The sequence below is a fragment of the Symphalangus syndactylus genome, chromosome 3 (genome assembly GCF_028878055.3).
Source record: "Symphalangus syndactylus isolate Jambi chromosome 3, NHGRI_mSymSyn1-v2.1_pri, whole genome shotgun sequence".
Taxonomy (NCBI): domain Eukaryota; kingdom Metazoa; phylum Chordata; class Mammalia; order Primates; family Hylobatidae; genus Symphalangus; species Symphalangus syndactylus.
In genome coordinates, this window is record NC_072425.2 from 16,107,464 (window position 1) to 16,132,501 (window position 25,038).

Below are 25,038 nucleotides of genomic sequence, written 5' to 3' on the forward strand. Positions count from 1 at the left end.
GAATGTAGTCTCAAAGTATCTGAACTGCAGTTGACCACATGTAGCTGAAGCTGCAGATAACAGGACCCAGTGTACTCAATTTTCTTCTTAGTGAAGTCCTTTTGAGACTTCAAAATGAAAATGCTATACTCACCCTCTCAGAAACTGTTTACTCAGAAACTGTATCCAATATATTTGAATTTGTCCTTTACTTGTACACCGACCAGCTCAAAGCTTTCTCAACCAATGTTACACCATTAGCGCTAACCCACGCTTCCCCAGTCACTAACAATGTGAAGACAAAAAAAACTAGAACCAGTTCTAAATCCAATAGCAAGTAACATTTCTCTACAAAACAAGGAGAATGACCCCAGTCCAAAAAAAATCTTTATGTTCCTTTATTGGAGCAAGATTCCTGATCGGTATACAGTGATGTATTTACTAAACAGAGACCTGTGCAGAAATTACATACTATCCATCTAGATAGGTTGTTACACTTTTGCCTATTGATGGAATAGTTCCATTTATCAAGTTTTATACATCAAAAAGCTTTGAATTTCACCAGACTGTCCATTAATTCACCTCTGAAAAAGTGGCATTTAATTTCAGCGACTATATTTTACAGCATTAAAAAGCTTATGCATTAGGGTGCTTCTCTGCACAATGGCATTGAGCAGACAGAGCCGAGTCCATTATCCCACCCAGATTCACATAGTCACATTTGAGAGCTTTATACCAGAGAGCAGGGACAGTTACTGCTAACCAGCACAGACTTCTTACTGAGAGCCTATCTTCTTGGCCACATTTTATATAGCCAATGAAGACATGCCAGCAACTGTCCCGTGTATAACTTGGCATTAGAGCACCAGGTCTGTTGGATGATGGTGGCAGGCACTATTACTTTATATCCAGGCAAAAGGCCAATTTTAAAAACTGCCACTTGGAGATAAAAATCAAGGGCACGATATACTCAGAAAGTATTGAGCAATCTGGTATCCCAAATGATGTGAATACTTTCAGAAACCAATGGCAAATTGAACCCACGTTTCCCAGCTATGGAGATATTAATACATTGATTCAAATCTCATTACTCAATCCACATAGCCCTGAGGTCATCCTGCAAAGTGCGTATCAAAAAATACGAAGTTAGGGTGACAAAAGTTTGACAGTGATGTTATACAAGTCAAACTTGGAAGGTCATAGTAAGCATACCTATGCTGAGAGAAAAGCATCAAATCCTTTGTGTACACATTTAGTTTTATTGTAACAAAGCAACTTGTACACTTTTAACGTTTAAAACTGAGCATCATCTTTCCTTTCCAGTGAAACAAAAAGAAAATTTAAAAATAAACAGGAACAAAATTACAATAGAGAATGTCAATTCCAAATAAGATCCTACAGGTTCTGCTGATTCTCCCATTGAGTGGCAGGGCTCAAGTCATCATTAGGAGAGAATTTATTTTAAAAGTGTCATCTTAAACTGCAAGGATGTCTGTCAAATATCACAATTAAACATGCCAAAGGAGAAGCCATGTTGTCAAAATGCCCACTTAACCCACCCAAACATCTCAAACCCACCCTTTGCTGACCTTCTATAACCCCATTTTTTTAAGTTTTTTTTTTCTTTTTTTAAACAAGAGAAAGTAGACAGATACATGTTGGTAAATGCTAACTGTCCATATTCACATAGAGACACAGTGTACTCTCTGAGCCCAATATACAGAGAAAGGAGGAAAAAAGCTAGAATTCTATGCACTACTACACAGGGGCCTAGCACCCTCCAGCTTCCAGCAGAGCGAAGGGAGCAGGTTTTTCTTTTTTCCCACAGAGCTCGGTGGTGTTGATTCCATACAGTTTTTGTTCAGACAGGAAGGGCTAAAAATGAACTTCGAACAGAAAGGGGTAGAGACTCTTTTCCCATTGTATTCTGCTCAAGGTATTTCCCCCCAAATAAGTTGAGAACCATGGAGTAGAGAAGAGAGACCTCAAGAACAGGGCGACTGAGCACAAGAGGAAAAAAAAAAAAAAAAAAAAAAAAAAAAGACTGCAACTTGCTCCCAGGGACTGGAGAAAATTTTAAAAAAGGAAGGTTGGAATCCATCAGTGTTCTATTTAGTCATCTTCTCCTTCATCCTCCTGAAAGAAAAAGTGGGCAGTTAATCTTCAGGATTAATGCTGAGACTTGTTTGCTTTCATATGGACCACAATGGACCCCACAAAACATATGCCCTGGGGGCACTCCAGTTTCTAAACCTGTCAGCTGCATCGAAGGAAACACCCGTGATGATGCTGCACCAACCTATCCTAATTTGACTATTCAGGAATTGTGCAGTTTGTCGAAAATATATGAAACTTTGTTATTTCAGAGATGTCAGAATTTGACCAGCTACACTGCCTTTATTGCCTAAGTACTGGCTAGGGAAAAACAAGCTTGGGTGGTGACAAGACTAAACAACAACAACAAACTGGTTAAACATTAGTACCATGTGCCTATCAAACATTTCCTTAATTCTTGAACAACAAAATGGTTTATTTTTTTCCACAATCAGTTCTGGTCAGTTCTACCACACTATATATATAACCCCAAAATAACATGGTGAATTCTTTAAAGGTTATCTTTGTGGGTTTAACCAAATTTTCTTTTACCTCTCCTTCCTCCCCTTCATCATCATCTTCATCTTCTTCACCTTCATCCTCATCCCCTTCTTCATCAATATCTTCTAATCCTTCCTCCTCTTCATCATCATCATCATCATCTTCTCCTTCTCCTTCTTCATCATCCATATCGGGAACCTTAAAAAAAAAAAAAAAAAAAAAAAAAGCACAGTATACGGACTCATTTTTAAACAACCGAGACAAGTCCAACCTTTAATAAACGAGTACTGGAACTCACCAAGTAGTACTGTAATGGGTTTGGCCAAATATCATCTTTGATGACCTCTCCTAACTCATCAGCACCTGCGTCAGAATGGTCAGTAAACCAGGTAAAGAAGCTCTCTGGTTCCTCATGCTGCCTCTTCCTGCTGGCTTTATTCTGCGTTTGACTTGAACGTTTCGTCAAATCCTAAATGAATACCGGAAGAGCTTTTGATACAACCTCTCCATTACACCCAAACTCCCTATAATTTAAAAAATAAGATTTTCCCCAAAAGCTAAGCAAAACAAGTATCAGTATACTATCTACACTACTATTATTACCTAAGAGCAATTATAAAACTGTACAGCAGGTAGAGATAATATCAACTAAATTTGGTTTTCCATAAAATTAGTTCCACTAGCACAACACAATATAAATATCTAAATTATGTCTTACTACCTAAATACGGATGTAAATGATTTTGAGAAATGGCAAGCCATTTGAAGAGCTCAGTCACCACTGCAGAAAACCACAACAAAAAATTTAGTCCAGTTCTCAATTCTTTTTTTTTTTTTTTTTTTTGAGACGGAGTCTTGCTCTGTCTCCCAGGCTGGAGTGCAGTGGCGCGATCTCGGCTCACTGCAAGCTCCGCCTCCCGGGATTCACGCCATTCTCCTGCCTCAGCCTCCCGAGTAGCTGGGACTACAGGCGCCCGCCAACACGCCCTGCTAATTTTTTGTATTTTTAGTAGAGACGGGGTTTCACCGTGTTAGCCAGGATGATCTCGATCTCCTGACCTCGTGATCCGCCCGCCTCGGCCTCCCAAAGTGCTGGGATTACAGGCTTGAGCCACAGTTCTCAATTCTTAAACTTGGGATAGATTTTCTCTTTTTTGTTGTTTTTTGGAAGGTAAGGGTCTATGTTGCCCAGGGTAAACTCCTAGGCTCAAGAGATCTTCCTGCCTCCATCTGTGGTATCTAATGAGAACTCTAAACTATTGTAATACTTGGCTTCAGCACACTGGAATGTTTTATATTTTAAGGTTTTTTATTTAGCCACATGACCAAAGTATCAAGCACTTGTAAGTGGTTAAAACTAAACTGAAATAAGACAATGCTATTTTTGTCAAATAATTCCTCAAAACATACCTTTCCAGATTTCCATTTGATTTCAGTGGACTTTGAAGATGGATCACCACTCTCATTCAGATGAAATTCTTTGGAGAGAACTTTATTTTCAAAGTAAGGATTTTCATCAAAATACTGTAATAAATAATTGAAAGATCAGAAATACGAACAGGACTTCCAACCAAAGCTCACACTGATTTCCACAGTGGCAAACAAGATTAAGTTAGAGATACTTACAAAATCTATTCTGTAACCTGATTTAATATCTTCAAATTCTGTCACTTCAACTCTGGTCAAATAATGCAGTGCCTCTTCGTCTTCCTCCCCAAGCAGTGCAGACACTAGGCCAGAAAATTACAGGTCAGTTGAATTTTCAACAGGCACACTAACAACAATTTAAGTGATCCCTTTAAAATTTTTCCAAACTTAGTGAGCATCTTTGGTTTTATAAACCCATTATCAACTAAAGGCAATTGCTAAATGAGAGACTGTCACTATCTTTCATCAAGCAATTAGAATATAGCTTCTCCTAAACAGAATAGAAAGCAGTAGCTCTAAGTCTTTTCCCATCTTTGAGGTTTTTTTTTTTTTTTTTTTTTTTTTGAGACAGTCTCACTCTTGTCACCCAGGCTAGAATCAAAGGCGCACAATCTCGGCTCACTGCAACCTCCCCCTCCAGGATTCTCCTGCCTCAGCCTCCCAAGTAGCGAGTAGCTGGGATTACAAGCGTGCGCCACCATGCCCAGCTAATTTTTTTGTATTTTTAGTAGAAACAGGGTTTCACCATGTTGGCCAAGCTGGTTTCGAACCCCTGACCTCAAGTGATCCACAAACCTCGGCCTCCCCAAAGTGCTGGGATTACAGGTGAGCCACCACACTCAGCCTGTCTTTGTTGCATGTGACCCAGCATGCTGGACTAAGTCTTCACCAAGCTTCCTCCATTCTAACAAACATTGTTTTATCCTTTAACAATGCCCTGTCCAAAACATACCTTGTGGATGGTTGACAAATGTTGTTACCCAAAAATTTGGGATTTTGGCGATCAATTCTGACCTCTTCTGAAAAAATGGTTGGCGGAGTTTGTTATATTTCTGTTCTACTTTCAAAATCTCCTCACTGGCTTGTTCATTAAGTCTGAAGCAAATGAAAAGAGATGTTGACAATGACAGTATTTAACAAATTAAAAAATTGGTTGAGATTACGGAATGTGTATTTACTTACTAGCTTGAGTCATGCAAAATACCAAATTATAATAACTATTATCACCTAATTTAGACACTCAAAACTAAGATGGCAATTTTGTCTGATTTATCAATAAACACTCAGTAATGACTGTTGAGTGCCCAAACTCAACACTCTGGTAACGTGTGTATTTACTTCACCCACTCTATTTCCAGTCCAATTTCAACTGTTTCCCTCAAGCACAATTTCTAAAGTGGCTAATCCCATAACAAAGTTGTAAGGCAAGTTACAGCAACCACTGATGCCACACTGCTAAACCATCACTACACTGCAATTGAGACAATTTTTCAGTCTTTGAAAGCAAACCCAAACCTTGTAAGGTCGATGTACTTTCAAAAACTTTGTACCATCACTTCACCAAAAAACACTGAATCTACGCAAGTATTTCCAACCAAGTTAGAATCATTTCCCCTTTGACAGTGGATAGATTTGACCACAGCTCCAATAATTACTGGGCTATTAGACAAATCTCAGAAAATTTCTCCAAAGTGTATTAAGAAAAATGTTACCTGTCTATTTCATTTTGTACTTCATCAATGTGTTCAATCGCTTCTTGCTGTTCTTTTTCTGCAAAAAAGGAACAAAAAACTTAATTCTAATTATAAGATAAATTTACCTAGTTTTCCAGATGTTAATACTATAATATTCCAAAAGCCATTAAAACAAAAACAAAAACGCCTACTACAAAGGTAAGCGGTTCCACATGTTCATGCCTGTAGCTGACAAATTTCTTTTTAATTAATTAAAAGACCATTCACAAGTCATGCTGTCTGCTGGTTTACTCAGAAATTGGTTTTCTATAGTGCCTTTTTAAAGAGTTTCACTACAGCAGACCGATCATTAAGGTTTCTACTATGAAAGATACAGAATAACCTTATTTAGAAGTCTTCACGTTTATTATATCACTTTATACACTTGCAAAAGAACAGTAGCAGCTGCTAACTAGAATATGGAAACTAAATCCATGACAATGATACAAATTAGGCCACCACTACCACCTATCAAGGTAATACCACCTTTCATAGAAAGTTGACGACTCTGCTATTACAATGAAGACACCAGACACGCCTACAAAGACTGGAAAGGCACGGGGCTCCATCCTACACACTGGCCTTCCCCTTCTCAGAACACGAACCCCTCCAACCCAACTCAGGCGGGCGGACCGCAGATGCGGCCCCACACGACTTTGGAGCACTTACTGGGAGCAACTATTAAATCAGAAAGCAGTGAGGCACAGAAGGGAGAGGAAGAAAAGGGGGTGTGCTCTGGAATAGGTGCCCTTTTGTCCTGTAAAGACTACAAACCCCCTACAAAGCTAAGTGGGTGTGAAGGGGCCATATCGCGCGGTTCATTTCCGGTAACCATCCCGGGATTGGCAGCCCCCCTGCCGAGAGCCTCCTAGGCAGAGACCAGCTTTCTTAGCCATTTCCAAGACCCCCGATACACTGGTCGCGTCGCCAGGTTTCTCCGCACGCTGGCGCGACGGGGCGGCCGCCCCACGTGGGGAGCGCGCCCGGGCTGGCCAGAGCATCCTCCCGGCCGGCCAAGGCCCAGCGCGCGGCCGCCCGCGTGCTCCCCGCGCCCCCACCCCACCCCAGCTCCAGGCAGAAGCCCCGCCGGGGCCAGCCTCTGGGCGGGGGTGCCGGGGGCGCCGCCGCGGGCCGGGCGCGAAGCGGAACCGCGCGGGAGGTCGGGCGCGGGGCCGCGTCCGGCCGCACCATGTGGCGGCGGCGGCGGCTGATGGGAGCGAGGCATCATGGCGGAGCACAATAAAGAGAGGCTTCTCGGGAGGGAGGGAGGGGGAGGAGAGCGAGGGAGGGGGGAGAGGAAGGGGGGGTCTCCTCCGCCCGCGCCGAGCAGGCCGCAGCGCCCCCGCCTCGCAGCGCCGGCCGCCGCCGCGGCGCCACCCAGGCCCCTAGCCCAGCCGCGCACAAAAAAGGGCGCCGAGTCCGCGGGCCCCCGCCCGGCCGCGCCGCGCCCCCCCGCCCGGCGCCCCCCGCGCGCGCCCCGGGCCCCGCCGGCGGCCTGCGGGCCGGGGCGGGCGGCGAAGATGGCGGCGCGGGCCGGCCCCCGGGCTCGCTGCTCTCACCTGAGGTCTCGTCGGCCCCGTCGTGGTTGGAGTTGAGCTCCTTTTTACTGACTTTGGCCGCCGGCGCCGACATGGTGCTGCTCCGCGGTCGGGGGGGGAGCGGGGAGGGGGAGAGAAGGGAAGGCGAAGGGGGCGGGCAGGCGGCTTCCCCTCACGCCACACGCGCGGGCGCCCGCTCGGTCCGGCCGCCTCCTCCCGGCGCTCGCTCGCTCTCCCTCCCCCTCGCTCGCTCGCGCGCGCTGCCCTCGCGGCCTGACGCCGAGGGACGGGCTGGGGCGGCGTGCCGGGCCCCGGCCCGGGCTCCTGTTCGCGGAGGGGAGGCGGAGGCGGCGGCGGCGGGCGGCTCGGCTCCCTCACTCGCGCTCGGCGCTCCAGCCAGCTCGCTGCTCGCTCTCCCTAGCCGCCTCCTCCTCCACCTCCTCCTACGGCGAGGGGCGGGCGCAGAGCGCAGGCGCGCCAGGCCCCGCGCGGATGCTCCGCCTCTGGCCGGGGAGGCTCGCGCCGCGCCGCCATTGGCCTGGGCGGCGGGATGAGGGGGCGGAGTCGCGGCGCGGAGACACAGGGCCCGGCGAGAGGCGGGAGGAAGGCGCGCGGCGACGCACGACCGCCCCCCGCGCCGCGTCCCCTCCCCCGCTCTCCCCTCTCCGGCCCGACCCAGGACACTGGCGCGCGGCGGGCCGGTAGGCGGGGCCTCGCACGGAGGCGCGGGTGCCCCCGGCCGGCGCGTCACGTGGTGAGCGAGCGGCTTCCCTGCTCCGCGGGGCACCGGGAGCGGGGCTCCCACCACCCCGAAAGTGCAGGCCCGGCCTCGCATGGGGGCCCCGAATTCCGCCCGGCCTCTCGGCGCCTTCCACTTCATGGAGAAAGCAGGGGGCATCCCATCCTGGATGCCAGATGGGGAACTGCCGATCGGACTCAAACTCGGGCTCGTGTGCGAAGCCCCAGGCTGTGTAATCCGCGCTCAGGGCCATTCCTGGGTTTTAGTGCAAGCCCTGCCCAGCAAGCTTGTACCCTTGAGCAAGTCACCCTTCCTCTCTCAACCCGTTTCTGTTATGAAATGATAAACGTTACGACACTGAAGCCACATTAAACTCGAAGTCGTGTGAAGGCAGGGAGGTACCACATTAGTCCGCGGTGCCGAGCGCCCGCAAGAATCATACTGAGCGTTAAGTGCCAGTTTCAGCACTGCATGGCACGGTTGTCTCACCGAGGCCTCACAACAGCCCCATGCGATAGGCGGTGTTCTGTTCCCAGAGATGAAAGGGGCCAACAAGGTCTACTTGAGAGGCAAAGCTCTGAACCACTAAGGAGGGCCAAAACATTTGGTTTAAATAATATTTTTCAAGTAATGCGGATGCCCCACATTCTGTCCCTCCAGCGCCCCAAGTCATGAACCATAAAAAGCCTGAAAAACCTTGATTAGTAGCATTTGTTTGTTTTGAGACGGGAGTCTTGCTCTGTCCCCCAGGCTGGAGTGCACAGTGGCGCAGTCTGGGCTCACTGCAAGCTCTGCCTCTCGGGTTCAAGCAATTCTCCTGCCTCGGCCTCCCGAGTAGCTGGGGCTACAGATACCTGCCACCATTCCCGGCTAATTTTTGTATTTTTAGTAGAGATGGAGTTTCACCACCTTGGCCAGGCTGGTCTACTGACCTGGGGTGATCCACTCACCTCGTCCTCCCAAAGTGCTGGGATTACAGGCGTGAGCCACTGCGCCCGGCCAGTACCATTTGTTGATTTTAGTGATACGCTGGCCAGTTTCAAATCCTGGCCAGTTTCAAATCCTGGCCATGCAGTAGCTCACTCCCGTTATCCCAACACTTTGGGAGACCAAGGCAGGAGGATCGCTTGGGCCCAGGAATTCCAGGCTTCAGTGAGCCCCAATGCAGCCACTGTACTGAAGCCTGAGTGACAGAGCAAGACCCTGTCTCTAAAAGAAAAACAAAAAAATACCTGAAATCTCTCTTTGGACATTTTTAACCAGAACTTGGGGTTGGAATTCTGCCTTCCAGAACTCACACTTTACTATTGGCTCTTTTTTTTGGGGGGGTGGGGACCAAGTCTCACTCTGTCTTCCAGGCTGGAGTGCAGTGGCGCCATCTCAGCTCACTGCAATCTCCGCCTCCCGGGTTCAAGTGATTCTCCTGCCTCAGCATCCTGAGTTGCTGGGATTACAGATGTACATCACCACGCCCTGCTATTTTTTGTATTTTTTGGTAGAGACAGGTTTTCACCATGTTGGCCAGACTGGTCTCAAACTCCTGACCTCAGGTGATCCACCTGCCTCTGCCTCCCAAAGTGCTGAGATTACAGGCATGAGCCACTGAGCCCGGCCGACTATCAGCTCTTAAAGCTCAAGCAGCATCTTTTATGTTCAAGACAGTGCCTGGTGAGTGTCTTAGCCTCCCGAGTATCTGGGATTACAGGCGCCTACTACCACGCCAAGCTAATTTTTGTATTTTTTAGTAGAGACAGGGTTTCACCATGTTGGCCAGGCTGGTCTCGAACTCCTAACCTCAGGTGATCTGCCCACCTCGGCCTCCCAAAGTGCTGGGACTACAGGCATGAGCCACCCACTGTGCCTAGCATAAACTAAACTTTGTTGCAAGTTGACAGAACCAAGATTCTAAACCAAGTAGCAATTGACAAAGCCCTTACCTTAAAACAGTTTTTCTATTTTTATTTTATTGTTATTATTATTATGAGACAGGGTCTCTCTCTGTCGCCCAGAACCATGGCTCACTGCAGCCTTGACCTCCTGGGCTCTGGGGATCCTTCCACCTCAGCCTTCTGAGTAGCTGGGATCACAGGCCAAGTGCCACTGCCACCTTGCCTGGCTAACTTTGTATTTTATCTTTTGTAGAGACGAGGTATCACCATGTTGCCCAGACTGGTCTCAAACTCCTGAGCTCAAACCATCCTTCAGCCTCAGCCTTCCAGAGCTCTGGGATTACAAGAGTTAGCCATCGCACCCTGCCTCTATTTTTTTAATGTGACCAACAGTCAGAAGTACTTTTGACATCATGACCTAGCACACACAAAGCAAAACTTACCCTTACCAAGGGTGATGTGATTCTAATTTCCTATTTAAAATGCAGGTCACACCCCACCAAATTGATTGCACGACCCACTCCTGGGCTGAATCTGTCTGAGAACACTATGCCAAGGGCTGGCTGCTTCCATTCTCAAAGCCTGACCCACAGGGTCACTCCTGACCCACAGTGTCTCCTAAGTGCCTGATCTGCCTGTTTCCCAAGCACCTGCAGGGGTCCCAGGGAAACCTGTAATGCCTTCTGATGGGGGAGTGGGCTTTCAGGTTCCCTTTCTGGCCTCCCAACCCTCCCTGCCACCTCCCTGCCCCTCTTTTCCTGCCTTTCCCCACACAGTGCTTCTCAAGATAAATATGAGCACACTAGGAAGTTGAAGAGAAAGAGAAAGCAAAAGGGCCAGGGGTGTCAGTAAACACGGGCGAGCCGGGGGCACACTGAGAAGTTACTCACCCACTGTTAGGAATCTACTCTCTCCCCGTCTCCAACGCCAGTAGCTCTGCATTCTCTCTCCTTGGCCTCTCCCCTCACTCAGAATTCCTCCCTTTCTTCTCTCCTCTCCTCCTGGCCCCTTTGGTGGTTTTCGTTGTTGTTGTTGTTGTTCTTGTCGCCCAGGCTGGAGTGCAATGGCACGAACTCTGCTCACTGCAACCTCCGCCTTCAGAGTTCAAGCAATTCTCCTGCCTCAGCCCCCCAAGTAGCTGGGATTACAGGCGTGCACCATCACACCTGGCTAACTGTCTTTGGTAGAAATGGGGTTTAGCCATGTTGGCCAGGATGGTCTTGAACTTCTGACCTCAGGTGATCTGCCCACCTCGGCCTCCCAAAGTGCTGGGATTACAGGGGTGAGCCACCGCACCTGGCCCCCGGCTCCCTTTGAAGAGGACAGAACCCCACTGCCAGAAAGACTGGAACAGAGAGAGGCTGGCATTCCCCACAGTGCTGCAGTGTCCCAAGCACAGACCAAAAAATCTCCAGAGCCTGGAACATCTCCCCCGCCACAGACACATACACATCTCTTTGAGCCTCCTGTTCTGATCTGTAAAATTGGGATGTCCACAGCACATGGCTGTGAGGATAGAGAAGTGCTTGGCACAGCTTCTGGCATGCCATCAGTGCATACTAAGCAGCAGGAGCTGTTCTTTGGGTTTAGATGAACCCCCTCACACCTTTCCATCCCTTCCAGTCCTGTTAATGCTCCCAGGAAGCTCACTGGAAGGAGACTAGGAAGACTCACCCACATTTTGCTGCGCACAAATGCACTCTAGAGCACTGATGATGTGCTAGGCGCTGTCTAGTGCTTCCCTTAGATTTCAAACTCACAGCAATCCTGGAGATGAGTACTGTGGATCCCATTTTACAGAAGAGAAAACAAGCACAGGTTGTTTTATGTGGCTCACCCAGCAAGGTAGGTTTCAAGCTGGGCAGGAGGTCTCTGCATCCCATGTGGAGGAAAAGGGACTGAGACCCAGTAAAAGTGCTAACAGGTCCACACTGAGCCCTGAGGTAGGGCTTCTCCTCAGTGTGTCTTCCTTAAGAGTCGCTTGCCCTCAGCCAATCAAAGCTTCCCGTTTCCTTGCAGGCCCTGGGCCTATCCACACCCAGCCCCGGAAGGCTCCACCACAACCCTCCCCTCTAAGCCAGACCTATTCACCAGAACAGTCAACTCTGTATCCAGCTCCAGCTATGTCCTCCCAAAATGCAGCCCTCACCTCTAAGTTTAATGGGGGGAAAGGCAGGCATGAAACTGCTGGTTACAGTGTAACGACAAGAGGGTGGGGCAGCGTGACTCTGGGACTCCTAACTCCCAAGTGCTGGGGCTCACAGAATGCCCACAGGAAGTGACTTTCCAGCAGAGAGCTGGAGGTGGTGCACAGGTAAGGAGAGGAAAGGGCAAGTGGGTGTCTAGGCCCTGAGGTCAGAGGGTAGAGTCCCAGGAGGTCAAGGTGAAGGGTACCACCTTGAGGGAGGCCTCCAGGTGGGGAGTCTCAGGAGTTGAACCAGGAGAGGTCGGCGGGGACCGGGTGGGCGGGCCAGAGGTTTCTGAGCACCTGGAGGACGCGGGGAGGCAAGGGAGGGGTTTAAGCCGGGGAGTGGGCCACGTGATTGGCTATGCTCAGGCTGAAGGGGAGGAGGAGGAAGTTGGAAGCCAAGATGAGGAGGTGGCAGAGATTCAGGCCAGAGTTGTGGGCCGCCGTCGGCAGCAAGAACAGAGAGAGGTGGACAGATCTGAGAGATACTGAGGTAGAACCACCAGGAATCGGGGATTTGGCTGGATGTGGAGGGGTGAAGGAGGGGCCTCAGGCTGGCTGGCAGTGCCCCTTGCCAAGAAAGGGAACCCCAGAGGAGGAAGTTTGGGGGCTGGGGAGACAAGCTCAGGGGTCAGTGTTGAGTTGGGGGCAGGGATGAGCTCCCGTGCACTCCCGTTCTCCCAGTCTAGTCCCTTCTGGTTCTTCACGTAAACTTAATCCACCATCCCAGGTTTAAAACCCTTCGGGGGCACTTAGGCGTCACATCTCAAGAGGGACTGGGGGGAAAAAAATCAGAGTCAATGCTTGCAAATCCCTTAAATCTCCAATAAAACTTAGCGCAGAAACGTACCTCCCTTCTTCGGCAAGCCTGCAGAGGCCGGTATCTCCTGCGGTCCCAGAGCAGGAGGGGGTCTTGGTTTCTTCTTTTGAGGCGGGAGTGGAGACTGGCGTTTAGGGGCCATGCTGTTAGGGAAGTCCCAGAACCAGACCACGAGTCTCCTCGCTCGTCCGGAAGCAGGCTGAACACTGAGACTGCCCCAGGTGCCAACGGCTTAAATCTGCACTGGAGCCGCCCTGCCTGGAAGGGATATTTACATGACAGTGGGACACACACCCCAGCTCCCTCCCCCAGCCTCATCCCACCCACCCTCCAATCAGGAGAAATTTCTTTTAGTTGCTCTCTGCCTGGCTCTGCAGGGGCACTCTTGGCTTTGGGGGAGGGGCAAGTTCTTCCTTGAGGAGAGGATCCCTGTGCTTTCTAGACCTCCTGGTTTCACGTGAAACCCCCGCAGCCTATCCCCCAGTTCGTTCCCAAATCCCCAGGTAGACAGGCCTGCCCCTACTGAGAACTTATCCTCTTTTTTTTTTTTCTCCTTTGGCCTCCCAAAGATTTAAACACGTGCTGTTGCCTCACCTAAGCTTGGAACATTCCTCAGTAAACCACACCCCCACTGCCCGGTCTCACTAACTCCTTGCTGACCTCCCTTGTCTCTGCTTGAAGGGATAGATTAATGTTGAAAAAAAGGTTTCCCAATCAAGAATTACAAAGGAATTAGATGCCTGCATTAAAAAAAAAAAAAAAAAAAGAATTACAAAGGAAGAGGGAAAAGCAGGAACCTTTGGAGACTTGGAGTGTTTATTCACTCTTCACTTATTTCAGAAAGGGATACAAGTTAAGAGTTAGAAGAGGGTTTATGTTAGCTGGGCGTGGTGGTGGGCGCCTGTAATCCCAGCTACTTGGGAGGCTGAAGCAGGAGAATGGCTTGAACCTGGGAGGTGGAGGTTGCAGTGAGCCGAGATCGTGCTACTGCACTCCAGCCTAGGTGACAGAGCGGGACCCTGTCTCAAAAAAAGACTTTTTTTTTTTTTTTTTTTTTTTAAGACAAGGTCCCAGCCGGGCGCAGTGGCTCACGCCTGTAATCCCAGCACTTTGGGAGGCCCAGGCAGGCGGACCACGAGGTCAGGAAATCGAGACCATCCTGGCTAACACGGTGAAACCCCGTCTCTACTAAAAATACAAAAAAATTAGCCAGGCGTAGGCTGGGCGCGGTGGCTCACGCTTGTAATCCCAGCACTTTGGGAGGCCGAGGCAGGCGGATCACGAGGTCAGGAGATCGAGACCACGGTGAAACCCCGTCTCTACTAAAAATACAAAAAAATTAGCCGGGCGTGGTGGCGGGCGCCTGTAGTCCCAGCTACTCGGAGAGGCTGAGGCGGGAGAATGGCGTGAACCCGGGAGGCGGAGCTTGCAGTGAGCCGAGATTACGCCACTGCACTCCAGCCTGGACGACAGAGCGAGACTCCGTCTCAAGAAAAAAAAAAAAAAGCCAGGCGTGGTGGCGGGCGCCTGTAGTCCCAGCTACTCATGAGGCTGAGGCAGGAGAATGGTGTGAACCCGGGAGGTGGAGCTTGCAGTGAGCTGAGATGGCAACACTGCACTCCAGCATGAGCGACACAGCGAGACTCTGTCTCAAAAAAATAGACAAGGTCCCATCCTGTCTCTGAGGCTCAAACACATTAGTGATCATGGCTCACTGCAGCCTCAACTTCCTAGGCTCAGGTGATCCTCCCACCTCAGCCTCCTGAGTAGCTGGGACTACAGACATCGCCCCCATGCCTGGCTAATTTTTTGTATTTTTAGTAGGCACGGGGTTTGGCCATGTTGCCCAGGCTGATCTCCAACTCCTGGTCCCAAGCCAACTGCCCACCTCAGCCTCCCAAAGTGCTGGTATTACAGGCATAAGCCACCACACCAGACCAGAAGAATTTTTACTATTTATTTATTTATAGAAAGAGTCTCACTCTGGGCCAGGCGCAGTGGCTCACGTCTGTAATCCCAGCACTTTGGGAGGCTGAGGCGGGCGGATCACAAGGTCAGGAGATCGACATTGTGCTGGCTAACACAGTGAAGCCCCATCTCTACTAAAAATACAAAAAATTAGCGGGGCGTGGTTGCAGGCACCTGTAGTCCCAGCTACTCCGGAGGCTGAGGCAGGACAATGGCCTGGACCCAGGAGGCGGAGCTTGCAGTGAGTGGAGATCACGCCACTGCACTCCAGCCTGGGCGACAGAGCGAGACTCCGTCAAAAAAAAAAAAAAAAGAAAGAGTCTCACTCTGTCATCCAGGCTGGAGTGCTATGGCATGATCCTTGGCTCACTGCAACCTCTACCTCCCAGGTTCAAGCAATTCTTCTGCCTCAGCCTCCTGAGTAGCTGGGGTTACAGGCACCTGCCACTATGCGTGACTAATTTTTGTATTTTAAGTAGAGATGGGTTTTCACCATGTTGGCCAGGCTCTCTTGAACTCCTGACCTCAAGTGATCCGCCTGCTTCAGCCTCCAAAGTGCTGGGATTACAGGTGTGAGCCACTATGCCCAACCCAGAAGAATTTTTAGAAAGCCACTTGTCTGGGGGTCACAAAGGCCACTGTCATTGGGGGTCTGTCAGGGCATAAAAATGAGTAAGGCAAAAAACAAAAGCACAACAGCTAATAGAAGGTAGATTGGTAGGCCGGGCGCGGTGGCTTACGCCTGTAATCCCAGCACTTTGGGAGGCCGAGGCAGGCGGATCACAAGGTCAGGAGATCGAGAGCATCCTGGCTAACACAGTGAAACCCTGTTTCTACTAAAAAATACAAAAAATTAGCTGGGCGAGGTGGCGGGCGCCTGTAGTCCCAGCTACTCGGGAGGCTGAGGCAGGAGAATGGCGTGAACCCCAGGAGGCGGAGCCTGCAGTGAGCCGAGATTGCGCCACTGCACTCCAGCCTGGGCGACAGCAAGACTCTGTCTCAAAAAAAAAAAAAAAAAAAAAAAAAAAGAAGGTAGATTGGTACAACTAAGGCGGAAAACTGCATGCCAAGACTATCCAAGCTGAATGTGTTCATGCTTTGTGACCCAGCAATGGTACTCCTCCCTACAGCTCCAACAGATATGCATAACGTGTACCAATATTTGTACAAGAATGTTCACAGCAGCAAGATTCATAATAGACAAACTGGAAACAATGCAAATGTCTGTCCAAGGTAGAATGAATACATTGTGAGATATTCAAGAAAAGGAAAGTTACAAAGCAATGAAAATAAATGGGCCAGATGAGGTGGCTCACACCTGTAATCCCAGCACTTTGGGAGGCCGAGGCAGGTGGATCACCTGAGGTCAGGAGTTTAAGACCAGCCTGGCCAACATGGTGAAACCCTATCTCTACTAAAAATACAAAAATTAACCAGGAGTGGTGGCACGCACCTGTAGTCCCAGCTACTCGGGAGGCTGAGGCAGGAGAATCACTTGAACCTGGGATGCTGAGGTTGCAGTGAGCTGAGACTGCGCCACTGCACTCCATCCAGCCTGGGCGACAGAGTGAGACTCCATCTCTAAAAAAAGAAAAGAATGACTGGTACTCGGAATGATGTGAATGCAGCCTACAAATACAATGTTGAGTGAAAGACAAAGACACGAAATAGTATACACTGTGCGATTTCATTTGTATAAAGTACAAAAACAAGCTAGGTGTGGCAGCTCACACCTGTAATCCCAGCACTTGGGGAGGCCAAGGTGGGTGAATCACTTGAGGTCAGGAGTTTGAGACCAGCCCAGCCAACATGATGAAACCCAGTCTCTATTAAAAAATACAAAAATTAGCTGGGCATGGTGGCACGTGCCTGTAATCTCAGCTACTCAGGAGGCTGAGGCAGGAGAATCACTTGAACCCAGAAGGTGGAGGTTGCAGTGAACCAAGATCAGGCCACTGTACTCCAGGATAGGTGACAGGGTGAGATACTGTCTCAAAAATAATAATAATAGGCTGGGCATGGTGGCTCACACGTGTAATCCCAGCACTTTGGGAGGCCGAGGCAGGCAGATCACAAGGTCAGGAGATTGAGACCATCCAGGCTAACACAGTGAAACCCCATCTCTACTAAAAATACAAAAAATTAGCCAGGTGAGGTGGTGGGCGCCTGTAGTCCCAGCTACTCTGGAGGCTGAGGCAGGAGAATGGAGTGAACCCAGGAGGCAGAGCTTGCAGTGAGCCGAGATCCCACCACTGCACCCCAGCCTGGGCGACAGAGCAAGACTCCATCTCAAAAAAATATATAATAATAATAATAATAATTGACTGGGCATGGTGGCTCACACCTGTAATCCCAGCACTTTGGGAGGCCGAGGCAGGAGGATCATGTGAGGCCAGGAGTTTGAGACCAGCTAGGCCAACATGGCAAAGCCCCGTCTCTATTAAAAATACAAAAATTAGCCGGGTGTGGTGTCACATGCCTGTAATCCCAGCTACTTGGGAGGCTGAGGCACGAAAATCGCTTGAACCTGGGAGGCAGAGGTTGTGGTGAGCCGAGGTCACACCATTGCACTCCAGCGTGGGCAACAAGAACGAAACTCTGTCTCAAAAAAAAAAAAAAGAAAAGAGGAAGAAATAAAGTACTAAAACGGGCAAAATTAGCATGTACTATTAGAAGTCCAGAGTCTTGTGGTATAAGGGTATGTGGAAGAGACATTAGGGGACTCTAGGGTCCTGGTGATGCTCAGTTTCTGGATGGGGCTTGCTACCCCAGTGTATTTCATTCATGAATCTTAGGTTTGCCAGATTTTATATATGTGTGTCTGTGTATCTATTTTTTTGAGATAGGGTCTCCCTTCCTGTTGCCCAGGCTGGAATGCAGTGGTGCAATCATGGCTCACTGCAGCCTTAACTACTACTTAGACTGAGACAGGAGAATCACCGGAAACCAGGAGGCAGAGGCCACAGTGAGCTGAGATCGTGCCACTGCACTCCAGCCTTGGCGACAGAGCAAGACTCCATCTCAAAAAGAAAAAAAAAAAGTTAGCCAAACATAAAGGCATGTAACTTTAGTCCCAGCCACTCAGGAGGCTGAGGCAGGAGGATGGCTTGAGCCCAGGAGGTAGAGGCTACAGTGAGCTATGATTGCTCCACTGCACTCCAACTGGGTCAACAGAGCAAGACCCTGCCTCAAAAAGTAATTAATTAATTAATTACTTTAACTAAATAAATCTTAGTCATAAGTCAATGACCTCAATACTTATAAAAAAAGTGAGCTTTCTCTGGTGGAAGAAAACGTGGAGGATGTGCCACCATCACCCGTGTCCCTCATCGATTCCCTCTCTTCTTTTTGAGCTGCTGAGACTCTGGGCTCCTTCTAATGCATTTTGAAAGTCACAGGTGTCTTGATTTTACAAAGGGCAAGCTGAGCCTGACAGAGGGGATTTGCCTAAGATCATAAAGAGAATAACCGAGTTCTAATGAGAACCAGATTCGAGGATCACCTCATCACAGGGATGTGCTTGCTAACAAGCCTAGGTCTCAGTGTATGTATCTGTAAAATGGATGATAATACCTGCCTCTTTGTTTTATTTATTTATTTATTTATTATTTATTTAATTATTTTGTGATGGAGTCTTGCTTTGTCCCCCAGGCTAGAGTTCAGTGATGCAATCTCAGCTCACTGCAAGCTCCACTTCCCAGGTTCACGCCATTCTCCTGGCTCAGCCTTACGAGTGACTGGGACCACAGGGACCCGCCACCATGCCCGGCTAATTTTTTTGTATTTTTAGTGGAGACAGAGTTTCACCGTGTTAGCCAGGATGCTCTCGATCTCCTGACCTCATGATCTGCCTGCCTGGGCCTCCCAAAGTGCTGGGATTACAGGCGTGAGCCATCACGCCTGGCCCTCTTTGTTTTATTATAAGATTACCTGGCAGGAAGCGGTGGCTCACGCCTGTAATCCCAGCACTCTGGGAGGCTGAGGCAGGTGGATCACTTGAGATCAGGAGTTCAAGGCCAGCCTGGCCAACATAGTGAAACCCCATCTCTACTAAAAATACAAAAATTAAGCGGGCGTGGTGGTGGGTGCTCGTAATTCCAACTACTCAGGAAGCTGAGGCAGGAGAATCGCTTGAACCTGGGAGGTGGAGGCTGCAATGAGCCAAGATTGCACCACTGCACTCCAGCCTGGGCAACAAGAGCAAGACTCCGTCTCAAAAAAAAAAAAAAAATTACCTGTGGTCTCCACACATGAGCATCGAAAATGAAAAATTAATTTTTTTTGCACCTGGCCTCTTTTAAAAAAAATAATTAGGCTGGACATGGTGGCTCACACCTGTAATCCCAGCACTTTGGGAGGCCGAGGTGGGCAGATCGCCTGAGGTCAGGAGTTCGAGACCAGCCTGACCAACGTGGAGAAACCCCATCTCTACTAAAAATACAAAATTACCCGGGCATGGTACACATGCCTGTAATCCTAGCTACTCGGGAGGCTGAGGCAGGAGAAACTTGAATGCTGGAAGCAGAGGTTGTGGTGAGCCAAGTTTGCACCATTGCACTCCAGCCTGGGCAACGAAAGCGAAACTCTGTCCCCCCGCCCCCCCCAAAAAAAAAAAGAAAAGAAAACTGCAGCTAAGTGGAAGGGAAAAAAGCAAAGTCCAAACCCACGTGGTTAGTATGTTACCATTTGTGTAAAAGAGGGGTAGATAAAAACACTTTGCCAGTATACCTTTAACACAGCTGTTGAAGGATTCCCAAGAAATGAATCACATGGCTGTCCTCAGAGAAAGGACTGGGTGATCAGAGGTGAGAGGACAAAGATAGGTGGTAGAAGTGTTACTCTACCTTGCCGTGTTTTGTTTTTTTTTTTCAGATGGAGTTTCCCTCTTGTAGCCCAGGTGGGAGTGCAGTGGCGCAGTCTTGGCTCACTGCAACCTTCTGCCTCCTGGGTTCAACCGATTCTCTTGTCTCAGCCTTGCGAGTAGCTGGAATTACAGGTGCCTGCCACCACGCTGAGCTAATTTTTGTATATATATATATTTTTTTTTAGTAGAGATGGAGTTTCGCCATATTGGCCAGGCTGGTTTTGAACTCCTGACCTCAGGTGATCCACCCACCTCGGCTGACCCAAAGTGCTGAGATTACAGGCGTGAGCCACTGTGCCTGGCCTATGCATTTTGTTTTCTTTTTTTTTTTTTTTTTTTTTTTTGAGACGGAGTCTTGCTGTGTCACCCAGGCTGGAGTGCAGTGGCGCGATCTCGGCTCACTGCACGCTCCGCCTCCCGGGTTCAGGCCATTCTCCTGCCTCAGCCTCCCGAGGAGCTGGGACTACAGGCGCCCGCCAACACGCCCGGCTAATTTTTTGTATTTTTAGTAGAGACAGGGTTTCACCGTGTTAGCCAGGATGGTCTCGATCTCCTGACCTCGTGATCCGCCCGCCTCGGCCTCCCAAAGTGCTGGGATTACAGGCTTGAGCCACCGCGCCCGGCCGCATTTTGTTTTCTTGTTTTTGCTTTTGAGATGGAGTCTCACTCTGTCACCCAGGTTAGAGTGCAGTGGAGCGATCTCAGCTCACTGCAACCTCTGCCTCCTGGGTTCAAGCAATTCTCGTGTCTCAGCCTCCCAAGTAGCTGGGAATATAGGCACAAGCCACCATGCCTGGCTAATTTATTGTATTTTTAGTACAGATGGAGTTTCACTATGTTGGATAGGCTAGTCTCGAATTCTGCTCTGCATTTTGAGTTTGGAGGCTTGTGAACTTCTTTTTCTTTTTTTTTTTTTTTTTGAGACAGTTATAGGAGTGAGCTATGGCACCTGGCTCTTTGTGAACATATTTTTTTTTTTTTTTTTTTTTTTTTTTTGAGACGGAGTCTCGCTCTGTCGCCCAGGCTAGAGTGCAGTGGCGCAATCTCGGCTCACTGCAAGCTCCGCCTCTGGGGGTTCACGCCATTCTCCTGCCTCAGCCTCTCCGAGTAGCTGGGACTACAGGCGCCCGCCACCACGCCCGGCTAATTTTTTGTATTTTTAGTAGAGACGGGGTTCCACTGTGGTCTCGATCTCCTGACCTCGTGATCCGCCCGCCTCGGCCTCCCAAAGTGCTGGGATTACAAGCGTGAGCCACCGCGCCCGGCCGTGAACATATTACATTAAAAATAAAACTGGCTGGGCACAGTGGCTCACGCCTGTAATCCCAGCACTTTGGGAGGCCGAGGCAGGCGGATCACGAGGTCAGGAGATCAAGACCATCCTGGCTAACACGGTGAAACCCCATCTCTACTAAAAATAAAAAAAAATAGCCGGCCGTGGTGGCAGGCGCCTGTGGTCCCAGCCACTTAAGAGGCTGAGGCAGGAGAATGGCCTGAACCCGGGAGGCGGAGCTTGCAGTGAGCAGAGATCTCACCACTGCATTCCAACCTGGGCAACAAAGCGAGACTCCTCCGTCTCAAAAAAAAAAACAACACCTAGGGCCAACCATAGTGGCTCAGGCCTGTAATCCCAGCACTTGGGGAGGCTGAGGGAGTCAGATCACTTAAAGTCAGGAGTTCGAGACCAGCCTGGCCAACATGGCAAAACCCTGTCTCTATTACAAAATAGAAAAATTAGCCTGGCGTGGCGACAGGTGCCTGTAGTCCCAGCTACTCTGGAGACTAGGGCAGGAGAATCACTTGAACCCAGGAGGCAGAGGTAGCAGTGAGCCAAGATCACACCACCATACTCCATCCTGGGTGACAGAACAAGACTCCGTCTCAAAAAAAAAAAAAATTCAAACACGTAAGACCTCACTTTTCCTGTTCATTTGTTTGTTTGTTTGGACTGAGTCTCGCTCTGTCGCCCAGGCTGGAGTGTAATGGCAGGATCTCGGCTCACTGCAACCTCCACCTCCTGGGTTCAAGTGATTCTCCTGCCTCAGCCTCCCGAGTAGCTGACATTACAGGTACCCACTATCATGCCCGGCTACTTTTTCTTTTTTTTTTTTTTTTTTGAGACGGAGTCTCGCTCTGTCACCCAGGCTGGAGTGCAGTGGCTCGATCTCGGCTCACTGCAAGCTCCGCCTCCTGGGTTCACGCCATTCTCCTGCCTCAGCCTCTCCGAGTAGCTGGGACTACAGGCACCCGCCACCACGCCCGGCTAATTTTTTTTTGTATTTTTAGTAGAGACGGGGTTTCACCGTGGTCTCGATCTCCTGACCTGGTGATCCGCCTGCCTCGGCCTCCCAAAGTGCTGGGATTACAAGCGTGAGCCACCGCGCCCGGCCACTTTTTCTATTTTTAGTAGAGACGGGGTTTCATCATGTTGGCCAGGTTGATCTTGAACTCCTGATCACAGGTGTCCACCCACCTCGGCCTCCCAAGTGCTGGAATTACAGGCGTGAGCCACTGTGCCCGGCCTGTTTGTTTGTTTTTTAATATTTTTTCTTTTTTTTTTTTTTTTTTTTTTTTTGAGACGGAGTCTCGCTCTGTCGCCCAGGCTGGAGTGCAGTGGCGCAATCTCGGCTCACTGCAAGCTCCGCCTCCCGGGTTCACGCCATTCTCCTGCCTCAGCCTCTCCGAGTAGCTGGGACTACAGACGCCCGCCACCACGCCCGGCTAATTTTTTGTATTTTTAGTAGAGACGGGGTTCCACTGTGGTCTCGATCTCCTGACCTCATGATCCGCCCGCCTCGGCCTCCCAAAGTGCTGGGATTACAAGCGTGAGTCACTGCGCCCGGCCAATATTTTTTCTTTATTTTTAAATTGAGACAGGGTCTTGGTTTATCGTCCAGGCTGGAATGCAGTGGTGTGATCATAGCTTACTGCAGCCTCCACCTCCCAGGCTCTAAGTGATCTTCCCTCCTCAGCCTCCTGAGTAGCTAGGATGACAGGCGTGCTCCAGCAAATCAGCTAATTTTTGTATTTTTTGTAGAGACAGGGTCTTGCTATATTACCCATGCTGGTCTCGAACTCCTAGACTCAAGTGATCCTCCTGCTTCAGCCTCCAGGGTAGCTGGACCTGGCCCACCTTTCCTTTCCTCTCCAGCTTCTAAAATTTGAGCTTCCTGGACTCCCAGGGGCGTTACTAGGCAACTGTGGCAACTCTGCCCAGTTCTAGAATGGAGCTACAGGGCAGCTGGGGGCAAAGCAAAAGGTGTCCCTCCACTCCACCCAAAAGTTGACAGGCTCAGGGAGTACCAGATGTTCCATAACCCTGAGGCCAGGCTCCCTCTTGGAACCAGAAGTTTCCAAAACATTGTATTGTTTTGTTATCTGTTCGCCTGTCCGCTCGGGATGGCTGTAGATAGCTACCATTTATTGAGCATCAGCTGGACCTACATGTGGCGCTGACTAAGCATTACCCTTTTGAATCCTCCCATCCATCTTTATAGGATAGTATTATGCCCTTATTTTACAGTTGGGAGAATCAAACCAAATGAAGAATCAAGGCTCCGCCAGGCTCGGTGGCTCATGCCTATAATCCCAGCACTTTGGGAAGCTGAGGTGGGCAGATCACCTGAGGTCAGGAGTTAGACTAGACTAGGCTGGCCAACATGGTGAAACCTCATCTCTACTAAAAATACAAAATTGGCTGGGCATGGTGGTGCATGCCTGTAATCGCAGCTACTTGGGAGGCTACAGCAGGAGAATCGCTGGAACCCAGGAGGCGGAAGTTGCAATGAGCTGAGATCGCGCCACTGCACTCCACCCCGGGTTGACACAGCAATACCCTGCCTCTAAAATAAATAAATAAAAAATAAATAAAGACTCAAAGACATAACTTGCCCTAAAATCAATGAGCAAGGAGTAGAGGAGTCAAGATTCCAACCCCTGTCTTTCTGGCTCCCCTATACCAATATAGCCTTAGTGTAATGAAAACAGACTGCTAGCCGGGCGCGGTGGCTCACGCCTGTAATCCCAGCACTTTGGGAGGCTGAGGCGGGCGGATCACGAGGTCAGGAGATCGAGACCATCCTGGCTAACACGGTGAAACCCCGTCTCTACTAAAAAAATACAAAAAATTAGCCGGGCGAGGTGGCAGGCGCCTGTAGTCCCAGCTACAAGGGAGGCTGAGGCAGGAGAATGGCGTGAACCCCGGGGGGCAGAGCCTGCAGTGAGCCGAGATCGCGCCACTGCACTCCAGCCTGGGTGAAAGAGCGAGACTCCGTCTCAAAAAAAAAAAAAAAAAAAAAAGAAAACAGACTGCTCAGGAAGGCTGACGGTGAAGCAAGGCTGGTCTCTGAGACCCCCGGGAGATCAGCTCTGACAGGGCCCCAGGAATCTCCTGGTAGAGTTTCTCTACCACAGAGATTTCTCTTTCCTTGCCCCTCACACTGAGCTCTGGCTCCTTAGTATTCCTTAGAAAGTTATCATTGGCTAGGCATGGTGGCCCACGCCTGAATCCCAGCACGTTAGGAGGCAGAGATGGGCAGATCACTTGAGTCCAGGAGTTTGAGACCAGCCGCACGACATGGCTAAACTCCATGTCCAGACATTTTTTATTTTTTTTGAGACGGAGTCTCGATCTCTCTCTCTCAGGCTCGAGTGCAGTGGTGCGATCTCGGCTCACTGCAACCTCCGCCTCCTGGGTTCATGCAATTCTCCTGCCTCAGCCTCCCAAGTAGCTGAGACTATAGGCGTGTGCCACCATGCCCAACTCATTTTTGTATTTTTAGTACAGACAAGAGAGTCACCATATTGGCCAGGCTGGTCTCGAACTCCTTACCTTGTGATCCACCATCCTTGGCCTCCCAAAGTGCTGGGATTACAGGCGTGAGCCACCACGCCAGGCCAAAAAAATTTTTTAAATTAGCTAGAGACGGCTGGGCATGGTGGCTGATGCCTGTAATCCCAGCACTTTCAGAGGCCAAGGCAGGCAGATCACGAGGTCAGGAAATCGAGACCATCCTGGCTAACACGGTGAAACCCTGTCTCTACTAAAAATACAAAAAATTAGCCGGGCGTGGTGGCAGGCGCCTGTAGTCCCAGTGACTCAGGAGGTTGAGACAGGAGAATGCCATAAACCCGGGAGTTGGAGCTTGCAGTGAGCCGAGATCGCGCCACTGCACTCCAGCCTGGGCAACAGAGTGAGACTCTGTCTCAAAACACACACACACACACACACACACACACACACAAATTAGTTAGCGATGACCAGGTGTGGTGGCTCGCGCCTATAATCCCAGCACTTT

The 25,038-nt window shown here is 49.6% G+C and overlaps 2 protein-coding genes and 1 long non-coding RNA gene across 7 annotated transcripts in view; 2 read left to right on the plus strand and 1 right to left on the minus strand.

The window, feature by feature from the left end:
* Positions 1-353: 353 nt before the first annotated feature.
* Positions 354-13,292, minus strand: SET (SET nuclear proto-oncogene). 4 transcript variants are annotated; one of them, XM_055270936.2, is made up of 8 exons: positions 12,940-13,292; positions 5,715-5,772; positions 4,955-5,097; positions 4,201-4,304; positions 3,985-4,098; positions 2,873-3,043; positions 2,626-2,772; positions 354-2,115 (listed from the first exon to the last, which is right to left on the minus strand). In XM_055270936.2, the coding sequence occupies exons 1-8, from the start codon at positions 13,049-13,051 to the stop codon at positions 2,092-2,094; spliced, it is 873 nt and encodes a 290-aa protein (XP_055126911.1). In that variant the 5' UTR covers positions 13,052-13,292; the 3' UTR covers positions 354-2,091. The 4 variants fall into 4 exon arrangements, with proteins under 4 accessions (XP_055126911.1, XP_055126913.1, XP_055126912.1 ...); XM_055270938.2 differs by lacking the exon at positions 12,940-13,292 and adding an exon at positions 11,739-11,898; XM_055270937.2 differs by lacking the exon at positions 12,940-13,292 and adding an exon at positions 7,295-7,732.
* Positions 3,307-3,855, plus strand: LOC134736161 (uncharacterized). The gene is made up of 3 exons (XR_010119959.1): positions 3,307-3,382; positions 3,686-3,757; positions 3,789-3,855. It is a non-coding gene; the product is annotated as an uncharacterized lncRNA (long non-coding RNA).
* DYNC2I2 (dynein 2 intermediate chain 2) overlaps positions 12,434-25,038 on the plus strand; it is a 54,923-nt gene continuing 42,318 nt past the window's right edge. Inside the window, exon 1 of one of the 2 annotated variants that reach the window (XM_063635865.1) lies at positions 12,434-12,582. In XM_063635865.1, coding sequence (XP_063491935.1) covers positions 12,451-12,582 — 132 coding nt within the window. In that variant the 5' untranslated portion in view covers positions 12,434-12,450. The remainder of the gene's footprint in view (positions 12,583-25,038) is intronic. The other variant, XM_063635860.1, reaches the window with a different exon arrangement.